Raw genomic sequence first — 14,552 nt, 5'->3', positions numbered from 1 at the left:
GCCTAAGGGGACATGGTGGAGCAGGGGATCGGAGATAGGAGGTGTGATTAGAGGCCTCTTTGGGGAGGAGAGGTCGGAGGCCTGGGGCAATAAATCAGCCTAGGAAGGCAGGGTGGGATCGGAGGCCACATGGGGAAGGTTGGAAGGGGATGGTGGTGACCAATCACGGGGGTTCTTCAGGCAGGCACACCGGATCCAGGGGTAAGGTGTAAAGGTTCTCAGCTCCTGAATCTACTTAGTCCTCACCTGGATGTAGCTGTCAGGTTTCCAGAGGTTTGGAAAACCCAGCCAACCACAGCTGAAGTTGAAAAGCTGAATAACAATGAGACTCACAGCCACCTTGGAGCGGATTGGTCCCTTCCCACCTTCCAGCCTCAGTTAAAGCCAGAAGTGGGCAAGTTGGAGGTCTCTTAACAAAACAGACTTTATACTTATAGCCAAGACAAAACAACTTTTCTATCATTTGGGATATGGGGAAACTCAGAAAAATATCTTTGACTTTAATAGAGACATGAGGGGAAATTCTCACTCCATCCCAGAAATCAGGTGTATCAGACGTCAAAATCAAAGTAAAAGCAAAATACTGCGGATGCTGGAAATCTGAAATAAAAACAAGAAATGCTGGAACCACTCAGCATGTCTGGCAGCATCTGTGAAAAGAGAAGCAGAGTTAACGTTTCGGGTTCCGAAGAATGGTCACTGACCCGAAATGTTAACTTTGCTTCTCTTTTCACAGATGCTGCCAGACCTGCTGAGTGGTTCCAGCATTTCTTGTCAAAATAAAAGTGGTGGACATACCACTCTTTTACTGTCCTGCAGCCATTTTAACCACTATTTTCTTGGGTGGTTGAGGTGCCCACCTAACTCAGGTAGGTGCATAATGAATAAAAGTAAATCAGGCTCCCTTGATGTCATTAGGATTCTGATTCGATTTTAACTGGCTACTGATCAGAGAGTCCACGGTGGAATTTCCACTCTGTTAAATCTGGTAGTTTAAAAACTGAAAATCTTGCCTGTTCTTCTGCCTCCTCCAGCAGTCCAATAAACACTGCTGATTCAGCCACAGTAGACCAGAAAAACTGAGCACACCATATGCACGCATATCCAACTAATTTTTGCCCAATTTGACATTGGGGTCCTGAAACAGGTGTTAGACCCCTGATAAGCATATTTAAGGAGCCTACCACTAGTTTGAGGTTGATGCTCTGGGATCTCCGAAGTCATCGGCTGTGACGTTGCCAGCTGCTACGCTCGAGGTAATTGGACAATGGAGATTGTTCCCGAAAATTCATCCCTCCAACATTTCAAATAAAAAAGTGCCACAGTGACAAATCCCCACTTACCCCATGCTGTTTTCACTGAGGTTAAATATTGATGGGTGGGGTGGGGGAGGGGGAAGAGCAGAAAAATAGGATTGCAGTAAATATCTCCAATGTGGAGCTAACACCAAAACAGACACGGTAGGCCGAATAGTCTCCATCTGTGCTAGAAATTCACTGATTCTTATAGTGGAGTATTTTGAAATAGTTTTGTTTTATTCTGAAAGTTTGCTGCACAAGATTTTAAGTAGCTCTGAATTAATGACCCAAGTGCACATTATTATCAGTGTTTCCTGCAGCTTACTGCATTACAGTAATTCATTGCCTCTTCATATGTCACAAAGTCCATTTAAATATTGTTCTGCCACTACTGAATTTCTTTTGTTTATGATCTTGGGCACCAGCCTTTCCACTAACTACTGTCCTGGTTAAATTATGATCAAACTTTTTAAAGATTGTTGGCAGAAGTCTTATTGATTCACTAGTGTTTCACATACAGGGTATCGGTGTGAATCTTGCTATACAGAATAGCTTGCTTTAATGTGCTGTTTGGCAAGTTCCTCAGCCTCACCAGGGATGCATGTTTCTCATATCAGATGTTCATTCTGTCTCAGAGATGTCTATCCTTTAATGAATAAGGTCCCTCTGCAATCTGGAAGCTGTACGTTAAAGAGATGTCATGATGACATCACTGGCTTTCTCTAATTGTGCTACAGACTGAGTGGATTAGTCTAATTGATTCTCCATATCCCAAAGCAAATGACAAAAATTCTCATAGATCGGTAGAGTTCAAAAGGTTGAGCCCTCCCTCCCCAGATATTGGGCCTGTAACATACTGCTAACTTTATGCAACAGAGTGTGGTTCTTACTGCTCTCTCAAATTAAAGCTAATCCATTTGACATTTCTTTCACTGGAGAGAACATAATCAGCCACACACTCTAGAAAAAGCTGACTCTCCAAATCAAGATGAATATTATATACAGTTCTTAGTTTCTTGCTGAATAGACTCATCTAGAAAAGAGCTAGACATCCAATTTATTGCTTCAAATGTACCCTTTGTCAGCACAGTGCATCTCTGAACATACCTTACAAAGTGAGGCTCGGTTAAATCAAGGTTCAAATATAAGGTGGAGCTAGAACTGACCAACCAGAAACATGAGCTGTATTCATAAAAAATTGATCTTCCTCGGAATATTGTATCATCCCTGTGAGATACAATGCTACTGTTCTCTCCTAGTTCATATCATCCCAGGACATTTGTATTTATATCACATTATCATAGAGCAGATATAATGCAGAGCTTTCCCACTGGATGCTTTACTTTTTCTGTTCCTGCAGTTAAATTGTGCCTGGGACTGAGCCAAACATTCGTGATGGAGTTGTCTCTGCCAACTCTATGCACTGCAATGTCTGTATCATTGCCCATGCTAACTTAGCACAGAGCAGGGATTGAATCTGGAACCATATGGTGCATTTACTCACTGAGTCATTATGAGAGCCTCATACCCATTTTGTATTAGTGCAGAATACTCCCTTGCTCTCCATGAATCATCTGATATATGGGAAGGTTTTGTTTTATAATTTCATGTTTGGTTCTCTTCCAGTGTTTCCTGAGTGAATCCACTTTCTGTGAACCTGTTTGACCAATTTCTTTTTGACTCCTTTAGTAGTTGCTCCATCATGTTGTCTTGTATCTGAGAACATCTATTTTTCTCAAATTCCAATTTAAAATGAAACATTAATATATCTGGGAGGTTTTTATGGAGGAAGTATGTTACAACTGTTTAGTGGAAACCGGCTAGCATAGCGTGAATGATCTGTTCATTTACAACATTTTGACTTTGAACAGATGCATTGTGGTCCTTGTCCCATACATAGCTTTATTCCTACCTGAAGCAGTCATCTATAAATACATACCGCTAAAGAAGACTGGGCTATCGTGTTTCACAACCCAATTTTTCAGGGTCCCTGATCACCACAAAACAGGAATCTTCATATCAATCCATTGGGAACACATCCATACCAAAGGTACTTCCTTACCTTCTGCAGTTATTAAAAGATTCACACAGCTTTGTGTGAAATATCTTTTATTGTCCTCAGATGAGCAGTATTTTAATAGTATTAATTTCTAATGGAACTGTTACAACCTTGCTGGGGTATGGTTCCACAGGCTCTTTAACCTATGTGAACCTGGACAGTGAGTGCAGCAGAATACTCAACTGAAGGTGGCATCAACTAGACCCAATCTGTCCTTTCCTTATATCCATACACATCATTTCCAAAAGACGTCACTGGAAAGCAAACTGGAGTGGATTTCTGACAAACTTTTTCCCTTCCACAACACAGGTGGTAGGGTGGAGGGAGCCGAGGCCAGTTGTACTCCTACCATTAGTCTCTGAGCTGAAATGAACTGGCCTTCAGCAGAGGCGGAGCTATGGCTGAAGGATTTGGAGTTTTTTGGGGGAGAGGGGGTGGAGGGAAATCCAATAAACATCCAGATTTGGCTGGCTTGGCACGGAATAACCACAGCAACATCCTTCAATGTCACATTGCCATTTATATCTGACTCAAAATGGCAATAAGGTGATGATCAAGAATTTGAAGGTCAAATGAGTAAATTGTTTTCAGTAATTTTTGGCCAAGTTCCTGACATGCAAAATTGGCCGACTTCCAAATGATTTTGTGGGGGTGGGGAGGCAAGACCCTTCCCCAACCCTGGCTCCTGCACTGACCTTCAGCACCTACAGATCTGGGTTCCACCATTTGTTGCCTTTTTATTCTGTGTAAGGCTTGCCTTTCAACATAGGAGTACTGGGGTTTGAGTGGCAGTGATTTGCCCCAGAAAAACTCCTTCAAGTAGTTTCCCAGCATGAAATAATGTAATTTGCATGACTCTGCTATTTTCCCTTCTAATACCTTACTTGCTATATTCTTGCTAACATCTATGTCAGTGAAGCATTTTGCATTACCTTGTACAACTACAACTTTTCTTCATGTTCAGCTATGTCTTGTGCTCCTACTTTACAATAATATTCATGCCTTAACTTTGTCCACCTTCTTCCAGACCTCAAGCCAGGTCGTCCTCTGAGTCGTGAAGAGAGTGCTGAAAAACCGTAATGCTTTGTGCCTACTTTACAAGTTGGGGGGTTTGGCCTCTCCCGCGAAACAAATGTGGTTGCGTTACTTCATGATGGTGTCTACCAGCACTTGCAGATCCTCTTTATTAAAACTGGCTTTGCGCTACTAGCATTTAACAATTTTTAACCAGCAATTGTGTGCTCCGCAGCAAGCTTCTCAAATTTGTAGGAGTCAAGTGGCTCTTCGGCAGCTTCAGAAGCGCAAAAAGATCTTTAATGCTTATGTATCGCGATTGGCTGATATTTGTCTTTGCCACTAATGACACAGCAGTTCTCACTTCAACATTTAGAAATTATGATGTGTGCTTTGCTCGGATTTTGGTACAGTGATTGCAAAATAGGCTTTTTGCCAAAAAAAAAATTCACCAGAAACAATGCCGGCCCCTGAATTAATAAACAATTCTAAACACAGTTGTAGAAGTCCATGTTTTTTTACTTTCACGGCAACTGAGTTCATTTAAAAAAGATACACTTTTTTGTCTTGTATATCAAGGCTGCGCAAAGTTATACCCAGGATTTTTTCCTTTATAACATGCTTTGGGAAATGAGCCCAGGCTCCTGGTGCACAATATAAGTGACTGTGAAATTACCGTGATTGCAGAACATAAGGTGAATTCGCTATAAAATATTCTCTATTTTAGACCGAAAATGGAGCTAAAATATTGGTGCGCATTATCGGGTGGACCACCAAATCTCGCTTCCGGCACGCAAAGCTTTGTGCCTGGAGTGTGAATTCGTAAAAATCTACCTTTAGGAATCAGTGTGCTTTATCTGTGAAAATCTTTTATCAAGATGGTAAAACTAGATGACATTGACTATATGTTACAAGCAAGGAAGTTTAACGGATAATATTGCCAGGCATCAGAGGGTTTTTCTCCCTGACAGCAACTTGCAGCTTTCTTTTTCCTTCTCCTGCCTTCCTGCACTCGTCAGCTAATGCACACCCCTTTGTTTTTTTAAATCAAATTTATCTTAGTAAGTTTTGTAAGGATGGGAAGTTTTCAGGCAGTTATGGACAGACATTGGAGCCTGAAAAAGTCAACAGCAGCTGGGTGTGCCTGTTTATCCAGCTGTCATTGACTTTTCTCAGCTGATCTACTTCCCAAACTGGCATCAAGATTGGTCTGGATGCTTATGATAGAGTTTTCTATGAAGGCAGTCTCTGCCACTCCCATAGCTGACATCGTCAGAATGGCTCCCTGCAGAGAGGGGAGGCCCAGCATAAGGGTCTGAAAATTTGAAATGAAAATAAGGACTTCTCCTAAGAGGTAAGAGATATTTAAATTTTCTTTTTAAGCATTGCTTAGCTAGGAAACATATTTTAAATTGAAAGCAGTTTCCCCTGTTTTCTTTCTTAAGTAAAGTTTATGAAGCTTACTCCTTGTAATATATATGCCTTTGATTTTGCCACATAGTCTCACATGACTTTTGCCTTGTCAGAGTCAAAGTGCTGATGCCTGGCAACATCATATTTTACTTATATATCCTCACATAAAATGTGATTTACCAATATGTTTAAGAGACAACAGCTTATTAATTTATAGATTCAAAGAAAACTGAATTTGGAAACTGAGGCTGCCAAGAAAAGTGAGATCAAACAAAATCCAACAAATATAGACGTTGCTTTGGATAATTGTGTAGTATAAGTCTTTAAACTGAACAATAACGCATATTGTGTTGAAGGTTCAGTCATTGAGCAGGCAATTATCTTTTGTTTTTCAGCCCGAAAGCTAAGGAAATTCAGTAAACTAAAGAACATCGGGAACAACTCATCTCTGCAGTCCGAAATGACACTCTCAAGTGTCAATCCTGTTGCAATACCAAAGGTTTCATTACATTCAGCTCGAGGGGTCCAGTTCACGCCGACACTCGTTTCCATTTTACAAATAATTGAACCAGAAGTTGTTTATGCAGGCTATGATAACAGTCAACCAGACTCGCCTAACTATCTGCTAACCAGCCTGAACAGGCTATGTGAGAGGCAACTTGTAGCTGTTGTTAAATGGGCCAAATCTGTACCAGGTAACAGTATGAGCTTAAGTGATAAAGTTCCAATCATTAGACAATATAATGCACACTACACAGTGTATTTTTCCCCTTTGTGGTGATCTAATGGGCATCAAGGTGATGGGTTTAATTGCTGGACAGTAGAACACCTTTTGGAGTCCACTGTCACCATCAAGTACTCCTAGGTGAGGTAAAGTATGACCAGATGCAAAATACAAGCTGTCTGTACTTCATCTTAAAAATGTGTCTCAATCCCTAACCTGAGCAGTGCATCTCCTACTTGCAACAAGTGCATTTCAACTCGCTGCATAACCCATTTGCCCAAGCGATTTGTTTTTTATACCAATAGTTAAAATCGGCCCTCCTATCTTCAATGCAAATTGTATTAAAGTTTTTATATTTCTTGAAATTGCTCTTAAGAATCAAATCCTAAAAATACATATGTGTAAACAGATATATTCTCGGCTTAGTAGCATAGCATGTCAAAACACCAAATGCACACTGTCAAGGAAGTAGAGGTGGAGTGGGAACAGGTCTTGTTTTTATCCCCCACATCAGGGGGCAGCTTAAATCTGTGCTGTTGTGGGCCACATTTGATGAAAGCCAGGGGACCTCCCACCAGAAGGACAGAAAAATTAATGGGTGTGTCAACGCTAGACTGCTTGCTGATGCCTGGCTGAGAACGACAATGGTAGAAGCTTTGAAGACGATCTCCTGGCTTACTGCTGTTATCTCCACAAGTGAAATGTGACCCAAGTCAACCAACGGAAATGGGACAAAATAAAAGGATTTCATACCCTCATAAAAAAATTTAGAAGTGTTGAAAACATCTTCCTTGGAGATTGACAGTAATCATATTAGCATTGCAATTACTAGTTGAATGATATGAACAATGTCCAATTCAAAAATTGCACAGGATCCTATTGGACTTTTTCAGGCTTTAAAGGTAGGTTATACGGTTCCTAAATAACAACTTGTAAATTGTACAGTTGATTTACAGTTGCAGGATTTAATACAATGCAAAAGGACAGTTAAGGCATTCAGAAAAAGAAGAATTTAGAATGTAGTTGAACCAAGTTTTTTTTTTATAGAAGCACTAATGATCCCAGTGAGGAGCCACACTCCCTGGGAGCATGGGTCAGAAAATTAGGGTTATATGTTGTAGTGCTATCTCTGACTCACACTGTCTTTCAGCATGGATTCCTTGCTGGCAAAGTAGGTTAGCTGAACACTGCTCTCGTGAACTCAAAGATGTTAATTAATCGGTGGCTGCTAGATGTAATTATTTTTACTGATTCTATGACATTATGGATTATTTGCCTATTGTAGTTTAGATTTGTACTATGTTTTTCAAAATTCTCCAATGCATTTTAACCTGCTAGTGCTACATAAGAACATAAGAACTAAGAACAGGAGTAAGTAAGCCTTATGACCCATCAAGCCTGCTCTGCCATTCAATAAGATCATGGGTAAACCTCTACCTCAACTCCACTTTTCCACCTTATCCCCATTTCTTTTGATTCCCTTAGTGCCTGAAAAGCTATCAATCTCAGTCTTGAATATACTCAATGACTGAGCATCCACAGTCCTCTGGTGTAGATTATGCCAAATATTCACAACTCTCGAAGTGAAGAAATTTCTTCTCATTTCAGTCCTAAATGGCCAACCCCTTATGCTGAGACTGTGAGGCCAGAGTTTGCTCTCAGTTATGATTGGAATGGTGACAGCTGTTTGTTACATTTGCACTTTCCCACAGACATTCTATGGATTTTGCTGTAACTTAGGGAGCCAAAACAGTGCAACGCACTGTACAGGGGATCTGGCACCTGTGTGAACAGGCCAAGCAATTGTGTACCACCTAAACCAATCAGATTGGAGAAATGTTAATAAGCATTGCAGAGACTGAACCAGGAAGCGTCAGTTAGAATATTAGTTCAATGTCAAATCAGGCACAGCAAGCAAAGTAGAGGGAAAGAAAGATAGGTTTAAGAGAGAGATAAAAGGGATAGAAAGGAAAAGTTAAAAAAATTCCATTAAATTTTTTTATTTTTAAAATCTCCAACAAAAATTAAAATCTTAAGGAATGAGGATCCACAATTGTAAAAGCTAATTTTCAGTGTTAGAGAACTTGTTTGTTCGTAATTCAACTTATCGAGACATTAAAATTTATGCACACTGGAATGGACATGCCCTAACTTCTTCTGGCAAGTTTAGTGGGTATCTGTCATCACGTAAGTACAGCAATGTCATGTCTTTCCATGTGCTTCAATGGCAAATCTCTCGGCAAGATACCGATATAGCACAGCTTCTGGAGCAACTTCCTAATTTTTGCATTTCATTGCGCATGTGTGGTTGCCAGAAGTTAATATCTGATTTATACTGCAATATCAGTGAGCACTGTTAGCCTCACCATTATTTCTAAAGCTAAATCTATGTATCTATGGAGAGAGAAACAGAGTCAATTGGCTGAATTTTGAAAGCTCACGCTGATCTTGGCGGCGAGCATGAAAAAAGCCATGGCGCACGCGCGACCTGTGCACCACTGAGCCGCCACAATATTTCGCACAGCGGCCCATTTACATGGAGGGGGGCAGAACGCCCGCCCCCGATGATGTAAAGGGGGTGGACACTTCGTCCCCAGCAATGGCGTCTGGCTCCCCTGTGCAGGCGCTGACGCCATTTTTAAATGGCTTCAGGCCCTTCAGTTCAATTTCAATGTTTAAAAGCACAGGTTTGTTTAAAAATTGAAGTAAAAAATTGTTCACACTTGCAATCTCCTCCCCCCCCCCCCAATGAATAAACAGTTAATTATTTTCCCTCTCCCCCCAAAAAAGGCAAATTCCGCCTCCCGACCTTCCCCCCCGACCTTTCTGTACTGTGACATTCAACCCCTTCTCACTATCCCCTCAACCAATAGCATTCATTTTTGCCATTCCCCCCTGCCCCGACCTGAGAATGTCACTCCTCCCCCATCCCCACCATTGTTATGCCTCGGATTTCCGAACGAAGACCTGAAGGCGCTGGATTTCTGGCAACCGGCCGGAATATCGGCTTGGGACAGTTGTTGCTACAAGGTAAGTCATTAAGCATTCATTTGAATATAATTAACATATTTAAATGAAGTTTCCGTCATCGTGTGGTGTGGAGGCCGCCATGAGGCCTCGCCGCTGCTGGTAAAATGGGGCGAGGCCTTCCTGACGTCGAGACCCGTGGCGGGCCTCTCTCGAAAGGATTTTCTGGGCCCTCCCGCCATAACCTCGGACATCGGGGGGCTTATAAAATTCAGCCCAATGTTTCAGATTGATGCTATCAGACCTGCTGAGTATTTCCAGCATTTCCTGTTTTTATATTAGTTTATATTGTAATTGATTGAAGTTGGCATGGGAAGGTAGGTTTGGGAAACTGTTTTGAACAGGTTGTTTGTTGTTCATTTCAATGTTTAAACTTTAAAATTTTAGCTTTGGTAGGTACAGAAGATTCTGCATGTTGAGTGGCTTACCTTTATTAGGTTCAGCTGTGCTGAAGTATTTCTCCTGATAGCCTTAAAACTCACAGATAGAAGTCTAATGCATGCAGTCTGGTTACTTAATTTACCATTGTCGGCCAATTCATCCTCACTCACAATACCTAAATAAATCTCTCTCAGTTTTAAATTCCACAATGTATGTATATGATAGCTTTGCTTTTAGACATTAACAGTTCAGTTCTTTCATTATCCTGTCAGTAATCTCATTTTTCTTTCTAATTCTCATAAAGTATATAAAATTCGACAATATAATACCCTCCATAGCTAAAAGTTCAGATGCAGTATTTACTTAAGAGAAACAGCATGATGGGAAATGGAAGGGCTGACTTCAATGTGCACATGGATTTTTGGAATTCCGTTGAGGTTATTAGAAAAGGGTAAGAGAATTAAGGTAAGATAACAAACTGGATTAAAAATTGGTTAGAAGGGAGAAAGGAGAGTAGAAGCTAAGGGCAATTTTTCAGAGTAGTTGGAAGTGGATAGTGTTCCAGTTCTGGGATTCAGTTCTGGGACCACTTCTGTTCACTGTATATGTCATTGAATTATGTATAGGCCTAGAATAATGGTGTAGAAATTTACAGATAGACCGCAGTAGGTCCAGGTTAGTGATTGAGACAGAAGCTGTCACAACATTCAAAATTGGATTGGATAGGTGGATAAAGCAAAAGGGGTTGAAGAGATAGGGGAACACACTGGGTAAATATAAATAGCGTTATTTGCTCACAAACAGGATAATTGAAAACATGGCTGATTGGGACAAGTGGTCTGTTTTCTGTGTTGTATGTTTTCTGTATTTCTATATAATCATAGAATCATCTTTCTTTTCAAGAAAGAAGAAAGAGAGAAAATGGTGAACTACAGGCCAGTTAGCCTAACAAGTATGATTGGAACAACATGGTTTGACTAAAGGGAAGTCCTGTTTGGCAAATTTATTAGAGTTTTAAGGATGTAGGTAGATAAAGGGGAACCAGTAGATGTAGTATACTTGGATTTCCAAAAGGCATTCAATAAGGTGCCACACAAAAGGTGGAGAGGCAAGACAAGGGCTCTTGGAATTGGGGGTGATATATTAGCATGAATAGAGGATTGGTTACTGGACAGGAAGCAAAGAGTGGACATAAATGGGGCATTTTCAAGTTGGCAGGCAGTGAGTAGTGGAGTGCCGCAAGAATCAGTACTGGGGCCTCAGCTATTTACAATCTGTGTTAATGACTTAGATGAAGAGACAGAGAGTAATTTACTGATGATACAAAGGTAGGTGGAAAGATAAGCTGTGGGGAGGATGCAGAGAGGCTGCAAAGAGATATAGACAGTTTAAGTGAGTGGGCAACAAGATGGCAGATGGAGTATAATGTAGGGGAAAGTGAAGTTATTCACTTTGGTCATAAGAATAGAAAAGCAGAATATTTTTTAAAAGCATGAAACTTGTAAGTGTTGGTGTTCAAAGAGACTTGGATGTGCTTGTACAAGGAACACAGGAAGCTAGCATGCAGGTACAGCATGGAAGACACATGGCATGATGGCCTTTATTGCAAGGGGATTGTAGCACAGGAATAAAGAAGTCTTGCTACAATTGTACAGGGCTTTGGTGAGACCACATCTGTAATACAGTGTGCAGTTTTGGTCTCCACATTTAAAAAAGGATATACTTGCACTGGAGGTGGTCCCTGGGATGACGGGCTTTCCTATGATGAGAGGCTGAGTAAATTGGGCCTACACTCTCTGGTCTTTAGAAGAATGAAAGGCAAGATACTGAAGGGGCTGGAGAGGGTAGACACTGAGTGATTGTTTCTGCTTGTTGGGGAATCTAAAACATGTCAGCACAGTCTCAGGATAAGGGGCCAATCATTTAGGACAGAGGAGGAGGAAAAATTACTTCACTCAATGGGTTGTGAATCTTTGGAATTCTCTACTCCAGAGGATTGTGGATGCTACATTGTTGCATATATTTAAGGCTGGGATAGACAGATTTTTGATCTCTCAGAGAATCAAGAGATATGGTGAGCAGGCGAGAACGTGGATTTGAAGCCTAAGATCAGCCATGATTGTATTGAATGATGGAGCAGGGCCATATGGTCCACTCCTGCTCCTATTTATTGTGTTCTTGTGTTCCAGCTCTCTAAGAGTGACTCAGCTAGTCCCATCCCTGCCCTTTTCCCATAGCCTTGCAAATTTTTTTGCTTCAGCTAATTATCTAATTCCCTTTTGAAAGCCAGGATTGAATGCCTTCACCATTCTCTCAGGCAGTACATTCCAGATCCTAACCTCTTGCTATTTAAAATGTTGCCTTTGGTTCTTTTGCCATTCGCCGTAAATCGGTGTCCTCTGGTTCTCAACGCTTCCGCCAATTGGAACAGTTTTTCTTTGTACAGATCTGTTGTGATTTTTAACACATCAATCAAATTTCTTCTCAACCTTCTCTTCTATGATTGCTGGATTGGCTGCTTTATGTCAAGAACCACTGACTGGAGCATGCACAGCACAGGTTTTCCCCACTGATATTTGAAAATTACATTAGAGTCCTTTTGATGTCATAGGACTCCAATTTCCATTATATAATGAGGCTCCTGCCTGTTTTCAGCAGGTGCCTTGGCTGCCTATCTAAAGGCCCCAATCAAAATGGTGGAGAGTGGAACAATAGAGGGTAAGGGTGATACAACTTTTGCTTTTGAGAGCAAAGGACATATTAAAATTCTGGTGCCAAAAATTGCAAACCAATGACAGAAACTGGTGGACAATGACTGACTGTAAATTAATCTGGATCCAGATATAATGGGCTGGATTTTGTTTCCAGCTGGACATCGGGTCCCGTGATGGTGGGGCCAGAAAATTGGAGCGGTAGCGGCCACTGTGGAACCCGATGCTAGGGTTGTCAGGTCTCATCTTCCCGGCAGTAGGGAAGCTCCGTGGTGGCCCTGCCGCCGCTCTATGATAGGACCCGACTTAACATATTTAAATAATACATTTGCATGCATTTAAATATAAACTGCAGTGATCGTACCTTCAGTTCCTTATCCTCAGCACAACAAGTGGCACTCACGTGCCTTCACTTTCCAGTCCAGGGAAAGCTGACACCACCGAGGTGGGGAAGGGGGGATCTCTGCACTTAGTGTATAGGGAAAAGGGGGAACATAGAAACATAGGAGCAGGAGTAGGCCATTCAGCCCATCGAGCCTGCTCCACCATTCAATACGATCATGGCTGATCATCCACTCCAATGCCTTTTTCCCACACGATCCCCATATCCCTTTATGTTGGTATTTAGAAATCTGTCAATTTCTGCTTTAAATATACTCAATGACTAGAATTCTCTACCCCAGAGGGCTATAGAAGCTCAAAGATTCACAACCCTCTGAGTAAAGACATTTCTCCTCATCTCAGTCCTAAGTGGCTTGCCCCTTATTTTGAAATTGTGTTCCCTGGTTCTAGACTCCCAGCCAGGGGAAACATCTTACCTGCATCTACTTTGTCTATCCCTTTAACTGTTTTGTAGGTTTCAAAGAGATCACCTCTCATTCTTCGAAACTCTAGAGAATACAGGCCCAGTTTCCCCAATCTCTCTTCATAGGACAGTCCTGCCATTCTGGGAACAAGTCTGGTGAACCTTTGTTGCATTCCCTGTATAGCAATAATATCCTTCCTAAGGTAAGGGGACCAAAACTGCACACAGTACTCCAGGTGCGATCTAACCAAGGTTCTATACAATTGAAGCAAGATTTTGCTACTCCTGTACTCAAATCCTCTTGCGATAAAGGCTAACATACGATTAACCTTCCTAATTGCTTGCTGCACCTGCATGTTAGCTTTCTGACTTATTGATGAGAACAACCAGGTCTCTTTGTACATCTATACTTTCTAATCTCTTACCATTTAAGAAATACTCTGCACATCTGTTCCTTCTACCAAAGTGGTTCACCTCACATTTTTCCACATTATATTCCATCTGCCGTGTTCTTGCCCACTCACTAAGTCTGTGCAAATCCCCTTGAAGCCGCTTTGCATCTTCCTCACAACACACATTCCCAGCTAGTTTTCTGTCACCCACGAACTTGGAAATATTACATTTGGTCCTCACATCCAAATCATTGATATATATTGTGAACAGCTGGGGCCCAAGTACCGATCCTTGCAGTACCCCACTAGTCACAGCCTGCCAATGCGAAAATGACCCATTTATTCCTATTCTCTGTTTTCTGCCTGTTAACCAATCCTTAATCCATATTACCGCCTATCCCGTGTGCTTTAATTTTCTAACAAACGTCCTGTGGGGGACTTCATCAAAAGCCTTCTGAAAATCCAAGTATACTATGTCCACTAACTCCCCTTTATCAATTCTGTTAGTAATATCCTCAAAAAACTCCAACAGGTTCGTCAAACATGATTTCCCATTCATAAATCGATGTTGATGCCCATTCAGATCATTATTATCCAAGTGTCTATTTATCACATCTTTTAGATTAGTTTCTAGCATTTGCCCTACTACTGATAAATGCTAACAGGTCTGTAGTTCCCTGTTTTCCCTCTCCTCCCTTCTTAAATAGTGGGGTGACATTTGCAACCTT

The 14,552-nt window shown here is 41.2% G+C and overlaps 1 protein-coding gene across 1 annotated transcript in view; it reads left to right on the top strand.

Annotated features, from left to right (window-relative positions):
* Window positions 1–14,552, top strand: part of LOC137371443 (progesterone receptor-like) — a 386,043-nt gene that overhangs the window by 261,551 nt on the left and 109,940 nt on the right. The window contains exon 5 of the mRNA XM_068034058.1: window positions 6,180–6,479. Coding sequence (XP_067890159.1) covers window positions 6,180–6,479 — 300 coding nt within the window. The remainder of the gene's footprint in view (window positions 1–6,179; window positions 6,480–14,552) is intronic.

The sequence above is a fragment of the Heterodontus francisci genome, chromosome 6 (genome assembly GCF_036365525.1).
Source record: "Heterodontus francisci isolate sHetFra1 chromosome 6, sHetFra1.hap1, whole genome shotgun sequence".
Taxonomy (NCBI): Eukaryota; Metazoa; Chordata; class Chondrichthyes; order Heterodontiformes; family Heterodontidae; genus Heterodontus; species Heterodontus francisci.
The sequence above is the reverse complement of the archived record's forward strand: the minus strand, read 5'-3'. Positions and strand labels throughout refer to the sequence as shown.